The sequence below is a fragment of the Cyclospora cayetanensis genome, unplaced genomic scaffold (assembly GCF_002999335.1).
Source record: "Cyclospora cayetanensis isolate NF1_C8 unplaced genomic scaffold, CcayRef3 CcayRef3_contig_33, whole genome shotgun sequence".
Classification (NCBI taxonomy): domain Eukaryota; phylum Apicomplexa; class Conoidasida; order Eucoccidiorida; family Eimeriidae; genus Cyclospora; species Cyclospora cayetanensis.
Genome location: NW_020312292.1, coordinates 243,965 through 263,308, shown reverse-complemented (window position 1 = coordinate 263,308; position 19,344 = coordinate 243,965). Strand labels below are relative to the sequence as shown.

Sequence of the window (19,344 nt, the reverse complement as noted above, 5' to 3'; positions counted from 1 at the left end):
CCGACGCGGGATTCTAGGGACTCTCTGTATGATTACTGCCGTGCTGGAGGCCGCAGCTTAACCCACGCTGTAGGGCTATCCTCAATGTGGTGAAAATCGTTCTACGCGCACTTGTTGGAACTGGTGTCGCCCCAACAACTAGCATTTGCTTGACTCCATCTCTTTGTTTACCAACTCTCTGCATGCATCTCTTAGCTATTCAGTTTGCAGTTGGTACCTTTGGAGTTTTCTGCCCAAGTTGACTAACAGCAGGAGGCACCCTTTTTGTCGGTTGGATTTCACGTTACACAGCTGGCGGTGCTTCCTTCACTGAGCACCTCTCTGTAAACTGTTCCCTGGAGGAGAAAACTTCTAGCTTCCGATAACTGAAGCTTTCCTCTTCCGCGCCAATCAATTACCATTTCGAACATGCCGCTTGAGGTACACCCTTGCAGAATACAGCTCCGTTTTCCTGTTTATATGTTGCTCTAAGATGCGATTTGATCACCAACGCCTTAACTTTTTGCTGCGAACAGTGTACTGCATCTCCGATCTGCCACTGCAGGACTTGTACTGCCTGGCGTATGCGCCGGTCCAGGGCACTTGCCTCATGGATCTGGGGGAAGACGATTTCACCCCGGAGACCCTACAGAAGGAGCTTGCATACCTGGAAAAGTTCACCACCACGAGCTTGCAGGTAATGTACGGATCGACTCCTTGGACATCATTTTCCTTGGATCCCCGGCTGGCTTCTGCTTGACGGCGCCAAAGTGACCAACTCGTTAGTAACTACTAGGTCTCGGTATTTGTAGCCCGGGTAGTCTCCTGGCTGCAATGCTTACGAATCTATTAATATGGCTAGCAAGAGGCCACGGCTTTTGTGTTGCAGACCTTCAGCAAGTTTTTTGAAACAGCTGACTTGTCGAGCCCTGAAGGTGCTGCCGCACTTTATTGCCTGACATCTTTCTTCAACCGTATGCAGGATCTTTCCTTAAGGGCGGGCACTCTGGTAAGAGGGCATGTATTTTTCTCTCCCACGGTGTTCTACGGATAAATACGGCTACTCTTTGCCAGTACCTAGTAAGGGTTTTGGCATAGAGCTCTTTCGAGGCTGATTAGAGGTGGATGGGCAGACCAGTTTACTGTACTGTACTACGTCGTCAGTTGCGGAATGCGCAGCCCCCAGAGCAAGGTTCTACAAACTTGCCATTACTCCCTTGTTGGTTTTTTCAGGCAGGAGAACTTTTGGGTTTGAATAAGGTTGAGTACATTGACAATCTTAAGAAGCTAGCATCGAAAGCCAAGGCTCAAGGATTGCAGCCGGAAGATAACCGCATTGAAGATATCGTTGAAGTTGGTACGGCTGCCAATTCGGTTTGGCTCTGTGGGCTCACGAATGCTGTTCTGTAGAAAGCTGAGAATAGGGCGGTCGTGGATAGTGTGCGTTTCCGCCGTGCGAGCGCGCCGTTCCCGGTCTCGAAGATTGTGAATAAGACTTTTAAAGAGCAATGTCTAATGATGCTTGTCTAGCTGGGTTACCGCAGAAAAGGATGCAGAATGGGAAGTCCCCGCTGCGGGAAAGGGAAAGGTGGAGTTCAGGCATTCAGTATCAATGGTAGCTCACAGGGTGAGGAGCAATGCAACAGCATAAGGACAAAAGCTACTAGCTGCGTGCGGGGGGGGGTGCCCAGGCAGGATACATGAATCACTGTGCGCTTATTAGCTGACTATTCGGCTTTTTGTGTGATTTTATGGGGACTGTTTATGAACGTGTGTATCTGGCGACAAAAATATGTGCAGGATACAGGTGATGGTGTTGAAGAGGTGTCGCACCAACCGGTCAAGCCAGAATTCACGAGGAAAAAGGTGCGAAAGGCAACGGGATACGCCAAATTCAACTTTGCTGGTACGTACCCAATGGCCCAACAGTTACTGGCTTATCAAACAATCTGGGCTTTGTTGAACTTTAACCTGGATGAGCTTGACGGAGCTTACTGTCTGCAGCTGAAGAGCTTCAAAATTCGGCGAGCAAATCTGATGGCGAAACTGAAGATACAAACATGGGAAGCCAAAGCTCGGTCTCAAAGACAGTACGCTGGTTAATAAATACGTGTGAGACGCATAGAATCTTGTCGCATTTATCAGGTTTTCCGAAGTAGATTGGGTTTCGGCATCAGCAGCTCACGAAAGGGCAGCGCCAGTCTGTTTTCATTTGATTCTATTATTTCGCATTGGGCTATTCCCAATGTTTGTTGCTGGTCACTCCGCGTGGCAGTCCTTCGATAGTGAGGGTTGTTCTCTCGTTGCAGCCTAGCTCAGTATTCAGCGACTCCCGGTCTTCGAATGTGACAAAAAGGAACGATGGAGGCCCGTCCACCCTTCTTTGCTGCCTTTGCCCGTACGTGAAATTTGGGGCCCTCATGGCTTTTAAAGGGTTTTCACGGGTCTTATGAGCCTTGGCGGGGGAGATATAGTATAATGGCCTACGCAAGGGCAGCTGTTATCAGTCTATTACCCAACTGATCTGCAGGACCGGCGATTCGGGTGGGAGTGACAACGAAGTTATTCGCCGCAGCTCTTCTGTGTCACTTGGAACCGTGCAAGAGATCCAGGTATGGCAGTTTTGACAGATTTTTGGAAAAGATGGCACAGGACTATTGTTGCTTTCAAGTCAAGTTTTATTGCGTGCCCCTGGTAAATATATTGGCTGCTTAGCAGAGTCCACGCTTATTCTATGTGCGTATAGTGTGTATCACTCTACATGCTAATCTTGTGTTGCGCGACGCAGGATAAGGATGCCGACGAAAATTGGCATGACTCAGAGCGCCATTCTGGTCGCTTCGCCCGCATCCGAGGCCGCATGTACGCTTTGAACTAGTACAAGTTTAGACAAGGAAGCGATCCCCTCAAATGGACACTGTTTATGCACTTGGAAAGGTTCTCTATGCACTGCTCGTGGACTACGTGTTTGCGGTGCACATGTGTGCAGCCCGACGGGCCATGCATCGCTGATGAAGTCAAGTAGTGATGACATGCTGGATGTCTTGCTAGCAGAGGATTCAGAAGAAGGCCGCCGCGCCAGGGAGCTGCTCTTGCACAACACGCAGCTCAATTCCGCCTCACCTCCATTATCTCTTGGCAGTTCAAGTGAATCCATTTCCTCTAGAGTTGACATGGGTTCTCTAGATACCATCCCCAGCGAGGCACTCAGCTCCCCAAATGCTGCAAACGAAATGAGTAGTGCGAGATCAGGTCCAGAGCCTTTGGATGATTCTTGTAGTGTCATGTCCATCTTAGAGTGCCATGTCATCTCGTACAGATGATTCTGTAGTGGGCCTCTTGAAGGGGCTTGGTGGCGCGTGCTCTAACTAGATTGAGGAGCTTCAGTCATGTTGCAGGGATGCTTTTATGAAAGCTGTGTGTTGATGAATGGTCGAGGAACCCAATTGGGGTAGACAACGCAAGGGGTTCAGAACGGCCTGCGGTGCGATTTCCTCAAATACCCACCGTCCTTATCTATGCTCTAGAGCTTGCTTGTGAATAGTAGCATCCGTTTCAGACAGGAGGAAGTGAAGTGAACATCGTTTCCTAGTCCCCGATGCGCAAACCGTGCTCTTGACTTTGCGTTGTAACGCCACTCAATCTACGGATGTTATTGGCCTGAAAAGACGACTTCCCCAAAAGTCAGGGACTTTCTAGAGTTATTTAACCAAGCCCTGGCCGCTCCGAAGGCGAAGTCGTGAATGTTTCTAGTGTGAATCGCAATCGTTATGATGCACGCTTCATTTGACAGGTACCTATCATTTGTTTGAGAATAATGAAAAATAACGACTCTTTTCCATGCTTCACTGGGTGGCTATCGGCATCTGAACCCCAAACCATTGTTATACTGCTACTATGGGATAATCGTCGTAAATTGTACGACAGCTACGAAATTCAAAACTGCGCGCTTTACTGGGTGGAACCCGGTGCTGTAATCCGCTAGACTATCGGCTCGACCCGTTCAACAGATTGACTGGATCACATTTCAAGTGATACGGGTAGACTCACTGAGAGTCCTGGGGGATAATCAGCGCTCTAGCAGCTGTTGCTTGACTGTCACCTCATAGCTGCCCGTGCCAGCGTCAGACGAAGGGAGGTGTGATGAACCACCCACACATTGGCCCTAGCCGCTACAGCCCCCGCCTAGTTTCACAGGCATATGCCCGCAAACACCAGCATGGTGTGGTATGATGATATATTCACAACAGTTACTACCTGAACCGGATAATGCACATAAAAGACTGGCTAATAGTTACATTCTGTATCGGTGTCCTCCAACTTTCCTTCATATCATACCCCCTTATACACAAATATGCTAGAGAACCACAGCAGGAGGTTCAGCCACTTGATTTTTCCTTATATTTTTCCTTCGAGAATGTCAGATTCAAGACAAAAAAATAATGCCATATGTCGAGGAGCCGCATTTTTTGCAGTTACGAGCGAGATTTCCGACACTGGCACGCAACAGCCCGATAAGCGCGAACGCTCTGTCACTGTTGTTAAATTACCAAGAATCATCGAATCACGCTTATATACAATTGATTTATTTTTTAATAGCTTTATTTCCATTCAGGGGTGGAAGGGGTAATCAGCCAGGGAAGATATGTGGAGGCGATCGGCAGGCGAGACGCGATCACGTGGGGGCGACCGTCTCCAGACGCAAGGATACGTGCCTTCTACTCGGAAATCAGAGTGAGCAGCAATAAAACTTTCTGAAGTCACCCAAGGGCGGGCTTTCGCTTCAGTCATAAAGCTTCAAGTGACCTGTACGGCCCTTTTTGGATGCGCGTATGAACTGCCGCAGTGGGCGCGCTGTGGCATTCCAGCCATGTGGACTAACCAAGAGTGAAGCTTCCATTATTCTGCTTACCACGGAGAGAAGCAATGAATGTACAGTTGGAGCCACGAATGGTGGTATTAGGGGGGGTTAACATCGCGGATTGTGATCGGTTAGTGAAATCAAACATCTTGTACATTGACGGGCGGAATTTACATCGGAGCCGCATGCTTGACTATCATCCAGTTGGAAGAATTGATAAAATAGCAGCACAAGGAGAGTATAAGCATGCTGAACAAAAGAATAACAGCCTTCTTTCTCGGTATGTGCGAGAAATTCTGGTGTTCTTATGCCGTATGGACTCCCGGTACTACGCAAGCAAACTTGGAGTTCCACCCCAAAGCTACCAGGAGAGTCTTTTGGACTACTACGTGAGTGTACAGTCATTGCGGTTTTTAAACAATAGATCTGAAGGTGACGCCGTTAAACTGCACTAGCATCCTCCGACCTTGTTTGCTGCAGAAAGCTACGCCCGGTGAAGTCGTTCACCAGACGCCTTACGTAATAGATCAGACCATTTGGTATGTCGTGAAAAGGCAGTATCGCTTCCAAATAGATAATCTTTATAATCAATTGGAGGACGTGTGCGTTAGCATTCTGAACCTCTCTCTTGTCGAAACGCCCTCTGGGAGCCCGTGCCTAGGACCGGACTTGCTGGTAGCTTCCTTAGATGAGTATCATTCTCGCTTGTTTGCCAACTATTATAAGTGGTGCGATTATCTTGGAGCTGAACCTTTTCCTTGGAGAAATCCCCCTTGGCTTGAAGGCAGCTGTGCAGAAGACTGCCCTCCCACCAGTTCTCCGGCTTGCAAGGAAGGCACAAATATCGCAGGTCAGATACCTAGAGCGACGAAAGGGTCCGAGAGCCTCACTTATTTTTTTTCAAGTCCTGGAATCTCACCTTTGGTACAGCTAGAACTTGGCATGTAGCATGTTTTTGGTTTGGGTGCAGCCGAAGAGAGCGACCTACTCTGCACGACACAGATACGTCAAGAGCTCCAGCAGATGATGTTCGAGGTAGCAACTTTTAAATTACTCTGGGCAGAGGCTGCAAATCTTCGGCACACACCCGAGCTTCTCTGCTGGCTTTTTCACTGGATGTGCATGGCGTGGGACAAAGACTTTAAGCCAGAGGAAGATTTTTGCGATCTCATTCGCGATGTTATTCAGCGCATACGAGATGAGCAATGGTAAGAAACCACTGCGTTTAAGATGCTTCTCCTTATCGAGTGTAGATATCCCACCTTTTCCATGTTAGTGGCTCACTACCTCCTGAAATTAGGCCTTGACATATATTGATACACTCTTCTCAATACCGACATGCACCCCTCAGGTACATGCTGACGGCCTTGCATACTCCTGATCACAATGCAAGGCTGTTGTATGACGATTTCAACGAGCTATTCTGGGACCGCCGATGCCTTGAATTACTCGATAGACCGGCGACTGACGTCGAGGTTAATCAAAAAGAGACACCGTCTGGAGATGCAATTTACTTGTCCCCGCCAAGAAGATCACACTTGAATAAGTTGATCACGCAGTCAAGATCACCTCCACAGAAGCGTCCTTCAATCGGCTTTTCGGTTTCAAGAGATAATCTTAATGCTGTCATTGCCGAACTATCCTGCTCATCCAAACCCGGATCTGGTGTGAAAACTTTCATTGAACACAGAACCTATGCCCAAGTGAGTGTTTTGATTTAGGGTTTCACATAGTGTCAGTTGAGCACTAGCCGAGCGGAGTCTATCAACGTGCTCGAACAATTTTCCTGCAGCACACCGGCGCCTCCTGTGGTAGAAGCAGACAACCAAGCAAAAGCAGCGCTGTCTTGGACTGTGAATTGCTGACCTAAACTTTGCTTTGTGCACACGCGTCAGCGCGTGCCATTATACGTTCAGGTCTTACGGAATTTTTGGCGTGTGCTCGCTTGGCACGTGACCACGTTCGCAGGAATCCTCCTCCTCTACGCAGTGCTAAACGAAGGTTCGTTACAGCTCCTTTAGCAATTAATAGCTGAAACCCTTATAACGTCGAAGGTAGTCTTCTCAGACAAAAATTTTAAACACATTTGGGCATGCAAAAGTGCAGTGAGGATTGCTTCTGGACTGAGCAAATATCACCTTCAAATGTTTTGCCATGTCCAATCCCTTCAACTGTACGTAAGGCCAACTCTCCAAGTCAAGGTGCACTACAGTGACTAAATTCTAGGGTAAACACGGTGCATACCGTGCTCCACATAATTGGACCTTTGGTTTGCAGTGTTAAGACTTAAGTGACACTTCCATCCAGAGACTCATTGAGATTATACTTGTGTTCAATACGTACTCAGAGGCAATGTACTCTGTCAGGAGACAGTGGGCTATCATGACGTTGGTGGCCATCTTATCTTACGGGATGATGCCGTTTTTCGATCTGATGCTTCTCAATATTGGAACTTTCACAAAGTCAAGATGTTGGCAAGTCATATGGAGATGGGCACCAGTGCATGCAATCCGATTGTTATTTGTTTTGGCGGCGTTGGTGGCAGTAGGTCTCAACGGTCTGGAATCACCCCAGCTGCAATGGAATGGTATGATTTGAAACTCTGGTACTTACTGTGTGTCGTGTGCCTTGGCAACTCCAAGGCACCCCTTGTTCTGCCTCGATACTCCGACCCCGTGGAATATGTCACAGTCTTCGTGCCTCAAGTAGGTAGATTTTAACTCGACTGCGAAGAACCAAGCTATCTCTGTTCTTTGCATGGCTCAGGATTGCTAAGCGTGTTTTACTGGAGCTTTTTCATCTGCCACTGGGCGCATTACTTTCTGTACATCCGCGTTCGTGACCGCATGCCTTTTTTCATCATGCTTTGGAGTAACAAGTGGCTGGCACCTCTAAGCAAGCCATCCACTTTTACTGGCAGCGTTCCTCTCCTTGCAGAAAATTTTACTAACGTGGTAAGGCTTCGAGTGTGAAAAGACAGCTCTCTATGATTTTTGCTCCGAAAGGTGTAGGTAGGATCAATCTGATGGCCCATGATCGACCTAGTCACTAGCACGGAGCCAAATGTGATATCGCTGGTTACTTTTCAATAATCAAAAGTTTCCCTGGAAAACACTACAATGTGCTATGTGTTTTCTTAGATGAGGTATTCATTGTTTTGGATTTTTGCCATGATTGCCAAGGCACTGTACTGGCTGTACATCATTCTGCCACCAATCGTGGCGGCGTCAAACCACGTTGATTACGTATCTTGCCGCCCGGTGTACGTCAATTCTGCGGTCGTTTGGCCTGGACACGTATCTGCAATACTGCAAGGCTTTATATGGGCGCCAGTTTTCCTCATCTGGCTCTTCGACCTGCAGGTGGGTTCAGGATGCCGTAAACAGAAGCCTTCAGTGGATGCTAAACCATCATTTTGGATGTGTCTGCTCATCATTCAAGTTATTCAGCCATAAAATATACGAGAGCAAAAATTGGTGGCAACATTAAGTCTGTGTTTCTCATGCTGCCTCCGCATAGATTTTTTTTCTGCTGTTTGGAGCTATATATGGGAGCATCGACGGTTACATTCGGCGTGTCGGATACATAACCAATTCCCGAAAAATTCAGCAGCGATTGCTACCTATGCTGCCCCTTAGCGTGGTCTTTCAAGATCCAGCTGACAGAAGAAGAGGGTTTAAATCCAGTTTTGCAGGTATGACCTATTCGTCTGGCTTACCAGGGCCCAAAGGCACTGCCACAAACCCTAAATGCCTCGTGAAATGTCAAAACTACATTACGAAATTAAAACCGATAGCATCGATGTAAGCTGAGGTTAGTATTCTTGGAATATTCCGTGCACTTTGCTCAGCTTCAGCGTCTGGGTTATTGCATCCCCATATGGCACTAGTGCAACGCCAAAGAAGCAATGTGAAACGGCTTTTCACTAGAGGAACCCTTCGCAGGATAATGACTAATGGAGCGGATATGCAGCCAAAACATATGCGGAGTTCCTCATTCGCACACATGAATATAGAGAGTAAGCTACGGCGTTCTGCTGCTCAATACGGAAATACCAGGGATCCATATATGCACATGGTGAGCTCTTGCCAGCCTATGGCACTAGGACTTTAGCTTCTCAGAGGGATCACGAGCAGAAGCCATTTCATACCCAACCATCAAGTCAACTTTGTATCGACAACGTTGACTACTGTATGTCCTCTGTATTCCGCACTCTTATGCAAAGAATACGTGCGCATGGATGCAGGTGCCAGAAATGAGGGCCACGACGATGATGCAGTGAGCTGCTGCAACGTATTCCACCGTGCATCATCTTTAACCATCAGTTGTATAGCTCTCAGTTACTCTCTCTGACTAGACTGACGAGCTGGAGATGCACTAGTGCTGTATTATTCTTCAGGTCAAAATGTCGAGGAGCACAACGCAATGAACACACGCGTAGTTTGATTGCCATAAAGAGATTTGGATTTTTATGGAATGAGATCATACAGAGCTGGCGCGACGAAGACATCATAGACTATGCTGAGCAGGAAAAGTTGGAATTTAATGAGCTTCCCAGCATCTCCCTTGAGTTTGAGAGCCTCTCAGACCTAGTACGCCTACGGGGGGCAATGCCTCCATGAGCTATCTCGCTAAACTAGGGTGCCTTCGTCTTACCTTCTTTAAAGTAGTTGAGCGAATAATTATTGCGTATCCTGATGTGCCTGCTGTGTTGTGCTCAGCATTTAAAATGTGAGAATGCAACAGTTGACTGGCGCCATTCTGCAGTCCGGTACCCTGTATTTGTGTACTGCAACGAGCTAACAACATTTCTGAAAAGTTGTGAGGACTTTCATTACCAGGTTACCGGTAACATGCTCCGGCTTTGCAGTAAAAAAGCATTAGCCAAAAAGTTTTTCCAGCAGCACTTGTCGCGTGATCTAAGTGCGAATGACCCTAGGTGAGGCCCCTCTCGCAACACTAAAGCCATTGAATCGAAGGACAGGATACACATAGCGTCTAATGGAAATTTCCCTCTATACAGCTACAGTCATAACCCAAATTTGTAGAATGTTTTGCTGCACCTTTGAGTAAAATAATTGGTGCCAATTTTTACAGGTTTGAGCAAGCGATGCATTTGCAAGCGTGCCAAGAGATTTCTGAGGCTTTGATGCTCTACGTCGCAAGATACTTCAAAGAAGGCCCACAACTAGTTCGTGCAATGGAAGATCTGTGGTCATGGGTCGGTTTGCGACCTTCGTTTACACTTTAGGCAGCGTTGAGAAGTCAGCAAGGTGAAAGCGCATGGGTATTCATACATGCCTTGCCCCAGAGCTGCTTTTTGCGGTTCCAGGTGCAGAAGGATCCAACGCGGTTACTGTGGATCAACCTCCAAGGTTTAAAACCTCTATCCAAAGCGCTTCAAAATGTGTTTGTTCTCGCTCAAAAGGCCAGCTTTTCTTTATCAACTGATGCAGAGAATTTGACGAAAGCAAATGTTCAATTGAAGAAGGTAGGCAATCACAAACCGGAAGACGCTGTTATGCATCAACTCGCTATTAATGTATGCGCATGAAAAGCAATGCATCCGTTCCTGCGCCGCAGGCATTGCTGGCGATGATTATGTTACCAAGCAGCGATCCAGAAGAACTCGGTGGATCAAATATTCCATTAGTTATTCAAGGCTACGTCAGAGGTGTAAGCCTATGCTTTGGATCTCATTCAATGATCAAGGATATACCCTCAATATTGCCGGCTCCTCTACAGCGTGCTGAAGTGGCCGTCATGATTGAGCAACTTCAGATCTCATTGCACCACACCTCCCTTTTGCTGCTTGCTAACGAAGGAGAGAAAAGGGATACGTCTGAAGGTGAGTTCAACCGGAAATGGGAAGATTTCGTGGTTTTCGACTGGACGAGCAAAGCAGGCATGCCCGCGCACCACACCATGATTGAGCTGGCTATGATACATTTGCCATGTGCAGCCCTTCCACTCCTTCCAGAAGAACTGGCCGAGATGCGAGCGCTGCACGCACAGCTTGGGGAGGCGAACGCAGACGTTGTCTTGGGAGACAACGGATCCGAAGACGCAAGGTTCCTGATTCAAGGCCAGGAAAATTCAAAGAGGATAGCATCCACGGAATATGCAGTGAAACTGTTCTTTCGAAGGGCTGCAAAAATTCTCAAGGCTGATGACCCGTCGTTCAGATGTGCAGAAACGCAGCGAAGGTGAGCGAGCAGAAAAACACGTTGAGGAATGAGAAAAAGCTCTGCATATCCTGTGTTAAGGCGATCGGAGAAAAGCTAGTATTTTAATTCATTTACGCTCAAACTTTCTCCGAATCGTGCACATGGGCTCTTGCCCTTTGCATGCCTTATGTTCTAACGCTATTCTAGGTTTGGTACCTTCATTAATTCGCTTCTCATGAGGATTCCTGAAACGCCACTTGTCCGACATATGGTTTCGATGATGACTCTCACTCCATATTACAGAGAAGACACTCGCCTTGATTTGCAAGTATGCAACTGCTTCACCGATAAAGCCTAGCACACTTCTAGAAAAAGAACTGTCTGGCGCTGAAAGTAAGTAGACACAATACTCAAGCGGCGTCTTATGCTCCTTAGTCAAATAATTGTGGCCAGCATGTGCATAGGATCTGGAGAAACGTACAGATGAGGGAGTGTGCAAGATGGATTTGCTTCGTAGTTTGCATCCTGTGGAATTTGACAACTTTATTGAAAGAGTTGACCGTGATAGGGATATGTTTACGATAAGACAAGAAATAGAGGATCGTGTCACCGATTCTCCCGAGCGTCGAAAACTGGCTTTACAAGACGTCCGTGCCCAAATGCAACAATGTGGCCTGCTGCATCGGTGAGGGAGTTGAGACTACCGTAGGCAGCAAAGGTGTTTACAGCGATTTGCCTGGAAAGAAGCCTATGTTATATACTCTGCTTGTGCGCTGCTGATGCTGCGCAGGTACGATCGCTTCTGCGAAATGCTCCAGGAGTGGGCCTCCTGTAGAGGCCAGGTGCTTATGCGGACGGTACATGGCATTATGTACTATGAACAGGCTGTTCGGATGCAGGCAAGTCATGTGTTGTAGCACGCGCATTAAGCCTCTTGGACGTTTTCACAAGTTATGGACTCCCACGGGAGAAAATAGAACCAAGTGTACCACACAACATGGATGGATTACGGGGAGGAGGTGGGCGATGACTGCTTACCCATGATACATACGTTGGCGATAGCTTTTTGCGTGGCCGTTCTGCGTCTAACACAATCAGGCATACCTCGAGGAAACGCCTCCAGAAGAAATACACTTGTGTCGAGATTCAAATAGGCTTGACGAGGCTCAGCTTGAGATTATTAGGAGTCCTGAAGGGGCCTTGTGGAGGGAAGTTGTAAATTATCCACCTCCGTATGAAGTAAAGCAGTCGACCCGGGTAAGCTAAATAATGTTTTTAAATCTACTGGTCACAAGTAGCTGGCTTCCTCCACAGCGCACTGATTTGCAGCTCATCCCCCTTGAGTGTTTTCTGTCCCTCAGGAACTTGCCCAGCTAAAGTACCAGTATGTGGTTGCTGCTCAAGAGTTTGGAACAGATCTTTATGCCCAGATGCCAACCGATGGCTGCGAGCCGTCTCCATCCCTTCGTGCACAGCTGCTCCGAAAAGTGGCTCTCTACAAGCTAATGGTGCGCTATCCTAGCCTACGAATTGCAACGCTTGAACACGAGCGCACCCTAGACGGGAGGCCTACAGGCCATAAAATCAGCGTTCTTTACAGACTGACAGCCGATATTGATCCACTGGGCGAGCGCATTGTTGCCCCAGCATCGGCAAACATAAGCAAACTGACGGCTGCGGGGAGATTCGTCCGACAAGCCGAGGGAGAGGTTAATCCGGCACGAATTCCCCATCTTCTGGTCCCAGCGCCGCGTATACCTGTCTGTACCCCTGGTGCTAACATGGATCCAGGTGCCTCGGTTAAAATAAAGTCCAGAAGCGGGGGTAGCAGCAGCAAGAGCAGCAGCGGAGGGCTCGAAGCTGCTGAGATTCCACCACACGTGAGTAGTGACTCGCCTACTGATCTAGTAGACGAGCGGGGAAAAAAGGTCGTACAAGTTCAAGAGGGTGTATTTGGAGGCGTTCCACTGGACTCCAAGGGACATGTGCGGGCAGAATTTGCTGAATCGCTTCTACCGTCAATAGTTGCAGGAACGCGCCAGATACTAGGACAGGGACTATCGAACCTCGAACGAAGCTCTCAGTATTTAGCGAATTCCAGCGGTACGCATGAAAACGAAGGCGATCCCTTTTGCACCCCCCGACGACAAGCGATTCTTGAGGCTCAGTCGAACTCGAGGCCGATTCCGTCTGTTCAGGCCCATAAGAGTGGCGAGTATGCTGGTAGGAGCAGTGGTGGTGGCGGTGATTTTGAGTCGAAGATATCGCGTGCTATTCACTGGTTGTACCAGAAGAAGCAGTGTGACCGGTCTCTTTTTGCTGCACGGACCAGGAGCGCCATAAAGTCTGCATCCCCTCAACGAGACACCAGCGAACTTGATTCAAGAACCGATGCTTATTCTCCACTGCATGAAGTTGCGGAGGGGCCGAGAGAGACATTACTCTCGTTGCTGTGCCAAAGCATGCCTCGGGATCCTGTGGACAATTCCAAAGATCCCTCCGGAGCTGAAGTGAGTCCACTGCAAAAGACTGCTCACTCTGACACGTTACAATTGGCTTTCAGTGCGACTCTCCCGACAAGCAGCGTGGGTATCAACAAACAGGATAGAGAGGCTAAATTCTGTCCGGCGATCAATCACGGCACCAGTCCAGGAACGGATAATTTCCGCGGACCGACCGGGAGTTATTTTGGAAACTGTGCAGGGGGATCCTGCAAATATGACTCGCGCTGCAACAGTTCAGTCCAACATGAAGCACGACGTGCAGGACTTGGCTCCACTGACAGACTAATTGGTCCAGCGAAAAGGTCACTACACACCGCGAAAGGTATAGCCAGCGACGTGGCTTCAAAGCCGACTCTACTGGAGGCACAATTCGCCCGGGATCTTGCGCGAAATCACATGGTTCCAGTGGATTTGACTTTCTCTCGTGATCTCCCTCGAGCTGCATCTCTTCCACGTGCTTCCTGCTTTGTTGAGCAGAAGAGCCAACCATGGGACTTGAAATCCGAAGTCGCTGGTAGTGTCGGTGAATATGACCAGCAAGTGTCGGTGCAGACTCGCGACCAGGAGAGCGCGAGCCGCCTTTCAGAGCCTCGCAGAAACGCACAAGCCATACCGTCAAGGAGGCATTCTATCATCACGTTGCATCCAAGGCAGGACGGTGCACTGCGGTGGACCGCATTCATGACGGCAGAGTCTGTTTGCGGGGAAGCTGATCGCGACTCTGATTCCTTTCCAGGTGCCCCTGATTTTTTGGCTACACCTAGAGCAGAGGCAATCACTGCTGACTCCCAGCAGCCCAGTTCAGGCGTATGCCCTCGCCTTCCGGAGGGGTTGCTGCTGCATCGGCAAGAACCGTGGCACAAAACAGAATGCGGACTCTCCCCACAGGCCCCTTGCACCAGCCGTAGTCCATCTGGCAGGAGAGACGCTGAAAGTGAACATGGTAGTCAACGGCTGGAGCGCTTGAGGGCCGAGGAACAAGGGGGTTCGCAGCAAGCGAATCAGTCAGGAACTGCTGTTCAGAGAAGCAACAGCAGCCTTCGCGCAGTCCAGAACACGGGATTTTTGTCCATGAAAGAGCGTGTAGCCTTCTTCGAGAACAGGCTTGCGCGCCACCAAGCACGGGTTGAAGCTGAGGCGAGCAACTTATCCAGACAACGGCGCAACTCTCAACAGAGTGGCATGATATGGCCTTCTCGGCGGGGTCCACTGAGGCTCGAACCAATTTACAAGATAAGGCTGCCACTAATTACGGACGAATGCGGAATGCCGTGGGCTCGCATGCCCATCATTGGTCCTGGGAAGCCTGAGAACCAAAATCAAGCCATTGCTTTTTCCCGGATGGACACTCTGCAAGTGATGGACATGAATATGGAGTCATATCTCGAGGAGGCAATCAAGCTTCGAAATTTGCTGCAGGAGTTTGTGCTTAATGCCCGCATGCGCATTCTGGGTGAGAGAGGCATGCTACTGGCCCTCTGGAGCTGGATACGTGTGCTGAATCACGATAGACAGATTGCTGGCTCGTTGATGCCCCTTTTGAACAATCATCGATTTTCACACAGACGCAACACTTCTGTTTGCCCCCGCCTGTCTTGATAACTTTCCCTTTTGTGTAGGTTTCAGAGAGCATATCTTTACCGAAAACGTCTCAAGCTTGGCAAGTTACATGGCTCTGCAAGAAAATCTTTTCACAACTACGAACCAACGCCTATACTTCACGCCTCTTAGGGTGCGTGAGCCTCGTTTCAACTTCTTGACGCACTGTGCCTCGCTTTTTAGGTTGGTTGTATGAAATGGACACACGAAGCCGGCCATTTGTACTTGGTAGACGATATCTTGACCTTCCCTGATTATCCTCCTTCCTCAGATTCAGATACGTAGAAACCTTTTCTGTGCTCAGGTACGGATGCACTACGGCCACCCAGACATATTCGACCGCTACTTCGTGCAAACTTGCGGCTCTTGCTCAAAGGCATCCAACGGAATAAACCTCTCCGAAGACATTTTTGCTGGGTTCAATTGTACTGCCCGCGGCTACAGTGTACATCATGCTGATTACATTCAGGTATGCGCTGAGTAATCTTCAGCGAGACAACGGCAATGTCCGACGCAGGAAGCATGGATTGCCTGGGAGTACCGTAGGGGTGAAAGCACTCTTGTCTTGCTGGTTTTGCATTCGTACAGCATACTGTCAACATATAATGACTTGCTGTTCAGACAATAGCTTGCCCCCTGTACCGGTAACCGTTCAATGCGTATAATGGACCACGCGAGCAACCAAAAATCAATTGCGAAGACTGGGAGTTTGCTGTCTGCTTCAGTGCGGCAAGGGTCGTGATGTTGGCCTTCAACAAGTTGTTATGTTTGAAAAGAAAGTTGCTGGCGGTAACGGAGAGCAGGTGCTTAGCCGAGACTTAAACCGTTTGGTTTTGAACATGGACTTTTTTCGAGTTTTATCTTTGTGGTTCACCGGCCCCGGATTTTTTTTAAACTCCGTCATTTTGGTGTTGGCTGCATACGTTTGTCTGTACTCGAAATGCTTCTTGGCTTTTGCAAGTAGGTTGAAGTTGACAATTTAACCTGTAAACACAGTAGCACTTAGGTGTATACGCGCTCAAAAGTGGAGAGCAAGCGTCGTTTTGCGTACTAGCCAACGACGGTGGCCTTGTAAGAAAAGCCATTTAAGGTGTTTACTGTGCTTCCGTTAATACACAGAGTACAACTATAGTGGACCTGTTGAAAGTGCACTGGAATACGTCTTGACGCCAGCAGCCTACATTCAGTTCCAGCTTGGGATGCTCCTTGCGCTACCGCTGATTCCATGGCTATTTCTGGAAAAGGGCCTGGGTTCGGCATTGCGAAAGCTGGTAGACCTCATTACCAAGTTCGCTATCATGTATTACAATTTTATGAGTAGGTTTCTCAAACATACAGGATGTAGTCATGAAGCAGGCAGGGCATAATGCTTCTGCCTTTCTGAGAAACGCGATGAAGTCAAACGCACTTTGCGAATCCTACAACAGTGGCGCAACTTATGAGTGTCCCTCATGTGCCCTGCGTTCTTCTGCAGCCTGCACCAAAGCGTCCGTGATAGATCATGTCTTAATTTACGGAGGTGCCAAATATCAGGAGACTGGGCGTGGTTTTGTCATCGAGCGAGCGACCTTAAAAGACATCTGGATGTTTTACTATTTCACCCATTTTTCAATCGGCTTGGAAATTTTTATTCTCCTTGCCGTATACGCCATGGTGAGCAAACGTTGAGCTGCATTAGGAAAGATAAATGAAGTTTCAGTTCTATTAGCAGCATTGGGAACTTAGCGTATCTGCCTGGATGATAGAACAAAAAGTTCCCCATTCAGTGAATGCCATACGCCATAGACACAACTGATTGTAGTGTACTCTGTAAACAGTCACTAGGTGTCCATGCGAAAGAATTAATTACTCCCTTATCCTATATAAGGAGCCCGCTCTAGCCGGCACCGAGCAAAGTGCATTTTGTTACGGAAAAGCAGATATCATCTATTGCCGCGTCCTGTGGGCGAGGGGTTTTGCCTGTGTTGCTCTCTCAGTACGCAGATTTAGACACAGCTGTCCTTTTCTTGGACACATGGCCGATTTTGCTGATGGCCATATCGATTAATTCAGTACCATTCATCTTCAACCCATTAGGATTTTACTATCCACGCCTGCGCCAAGATTTCAGAAACTGGAATTCATGGATGTCCTCCCGCGTAGGCTTCCGTACCGAACAATCTTTGTAGTGATGCTTCAAGCAGTTTGTACCTTATGGCTAGTTGAGTCCCAAAACTACCGCGGATGCCACGTCCAGCAGCGGGTGAAATCCGATACGTCTGTGCAGGAGTTGGGAGTTCCTAAGGAATCGTGGGTTTCTTGGTGGAGAGGGGAGATGGAACAGCGGTGCAACATTGTATGGCACCACAAAGTCATTATTGTACTTCGCCTTTTACGATTCCCCCTTCTTGCCGCGGGCATCATATCCTGCGTTGCAACGTAAGGCAGCGGACTTATGATTTTTCTCGCACTCCAGCTTTCAACCTCACCTGTTAATACCTTGAGGCTCCTCTGGCCATTCAGTGGACGTGTTTACACATATCTTTTTTAAATTCCATTCAATTTTTTGTATGCGTTGATTGTATTCAGCTCCATACAGTCCGCCGATGTTGACTGCGCAGTGTACCTTATAGCAGCATCTGGATTATTTGTCACCATAAGAGCTTTGCTAGGAGACCTTCAAGCTGTCAGCCCTTCTGCGAAGGCGTGGCTGTCCCTCATCCTTGTAACTGGAACAGTGGCTTTGCTCCTCTGGCTCGTTGTGACAAGCAAAGTGTCATTGGGGTCTATCATTGTTTCACTGTTTTCTCTTTGCCTATTTATTCACGGCATGCTTGAGATCTCCTTTGCTTTGTTGGGCCGATGGGCAGTCCGGAGCGACATGTTTTCTGATGTAGTGAGGTACGTACTTCTAGAGGTACAGCCTCAAGCCAAGCTTGCTCATAATAAGGCTACTAATAGACTCAAAAGCCATCCGTTCTTCCACAAAAATGTAGTTGTACCTTGCTACTCTTGAGTGAAACAACATTTGATTGTCTGAATGCTTGCGAAGGGCTTAAGATGAGCAGTTTCGATGCATGTGTCACTCGTCACTTATTATGAATGCATTTATGAGCTGCTTAGATAAAGCTCTTTTGCTTTTAAGCTTAACACCCTACAGAGGATTCTGCAAGCACGAGCAACTCAGTATCCGGAAATTCGTGTTGTGTTGCTTTTATGCATTCAGGATATATCACCGGTGCTCTGGCTTGTGCACTTTTGCGCCTCTGCTCGCTTTGTCAGCGATAACGACCAGTATACATCATCTGCAAACGCGTATCCTTTTCAATCCGACATTCGTGTCCATAGTTAAGAGTGGCCTTGTGCAGCGCGAACAAGTAGAAAAAAGCGGTCGCGATCACAGCTGAAAATCTTGAAGGGAGCGGCTTGTCCTCGAGGAATGTAATCCTCGTATCCATACAGGCCCAGCAAAGAGCTTCTCACCCGCAATGAATTTACTTTTCGCTGTATCGGATGGCAGTATGGTATAACTGTGTATGCTTAGCTGGCTTGAGCAATCTGTATTCTCATTAGACAGTTCGTATAACCCATGGTTTCCAATTATCCCAAACCGAAGTAGCACTTTTCTATAGCTTTTGTCGTGGGGTGCAGGGCACACTAGTAATTATATGATCAACCTCATACATTTTTTGCTGCGCTCTGAAAATCGAGTATGAAGTCAATCTGTTACAGCTGCATAGGGCTATTGGACACTCGTACACAGAGCACTCGTGACATGCGTCGCCTGATTACGCAACTGAAATTAGGCCCACAATTCAGCACCGTTTCATTTGTTCCACCTTTGAAAGGTAGAAGAGATGAGTTGTGCATTGAATTAAGCGGTGCCTTATGGTAGAAGGAGAATGGTTTGCGATGACAACGAGCAGGCGGGAGTTTTTTCGTACCATGATCAGCTTCAACACCTGATAGCGTTAAGACTGTATCGAGCTGACATGGTCAATCAGCATGGGTTAAGATAAATTAGTTCCTCACTCGGCCACCCCAAGGCCCCCTCGGAGGCCCCTGTTTCTACTAATTGTTTCGAGATGCAAGATCAGGAGATCAGCTGTAAAAACTGAATCCAATCCTCCCGAGTTCCTCATCAGAAGGTTGCCTGTCTCGATATTCCCATTAAGGCCACTGTAAAATCATACTTTTTACATCAACGCAGCCCGTGTACCAAGTATATGGTTTGGCAGAGCAACGGGCGCGCCTG

General features: G+C 48.1%; 2 protein-coding genes across 2 annotated transcripts; both read left to right on the top strand.

Moving 5' to 3' along the window:
• Window positions 1-472: 472 nt before the first annotated feature.
• LOC34619086 lies at window positions 473-3,523 on the top strand. Its single transcript, XM_026333970.1, has 10 exons — window positions 473-676; window positions 869-988; window positions 1,213-1,336; window positions 1,524-1,606; window positions 1,780-1,885; window positions 1,984-2,098; window positions 2,510-2,591; window positions 2,768-2,841; window positions 2,969-3,277; window positions 3,418-3,523. Exons 1-10 carry the CDS (start codon window positions 473-475, stop codon window positions 3,521-3,523), a joined length of 1,323 nt encoding a protein of 440 aa, XP_026189755.1.
• Window positions 3,524-4,971: 1,448 nt separating this feature from the next.
• On the top strand, window positions 4,972-18,496 carry LOC34619085. The gene is given in 29 exon segments (XM_026333969.1): window positions 4,972-5,124; window positions 5,321-5,690; window positions 5,811-6,048; window positions 6,192-6,543; window positions 6,757-6,841; window positions 7,188-7,427; window positions 7,607-7,794; window positions 7,981-8,202; window positions 8,360-8,643; window positions 8,785-8,858; window positions 9,003-9,122; window positions 9,257-9,432; window positions 9,562-9,779; window positions 9,938-10,061; window positions 10,173-10,331; window positions 10,424-10,688; window positions 10,803-11,046; window positions 11,215-11,335; window positions 11,472-11,700; window positions 12,152-12,264; window positions 12,369-14,964; window positions 15,515-15,579; window positions 15,836-16,070; window positions 16,230-16,427; window positions 16,585-16,763; window positions 17,087-17,248; window positions 17,377-17,528; window positions 17,679-17,990; window positions 18,316-18,496. Coding segments are annotated over 29 exon segments (8,001 nt in total). The 5' UTR covers window positions 4,972-5,025.
• The last annotated feature ends 848 nt before the right edge of the window (window positions 18,497-19,344 follow it).

Coding starts and splice junctions, on each gene's coding strand:
- LOC34619086 (XM_026333970.1), top strand. CDS start 473: ATGCGATTTGATCACCAACGCCTTAACTTTTTGCTGCGAACAGTGTAC. Junction 1,337..1,523: donor TGAAGATATCGTTGAAGTTG/GTACGGCTGCCA, acceptor GGGTTACCGCAG/AAAAGGATGCAGAATGGGAA. Junction 1,607..1,779: donor TATCAATGGTAGCTCACAGG/GTGAGGAGCAAT, acceptor AAATATGTGCAG/GATACAGGTGATGGTGTTGA.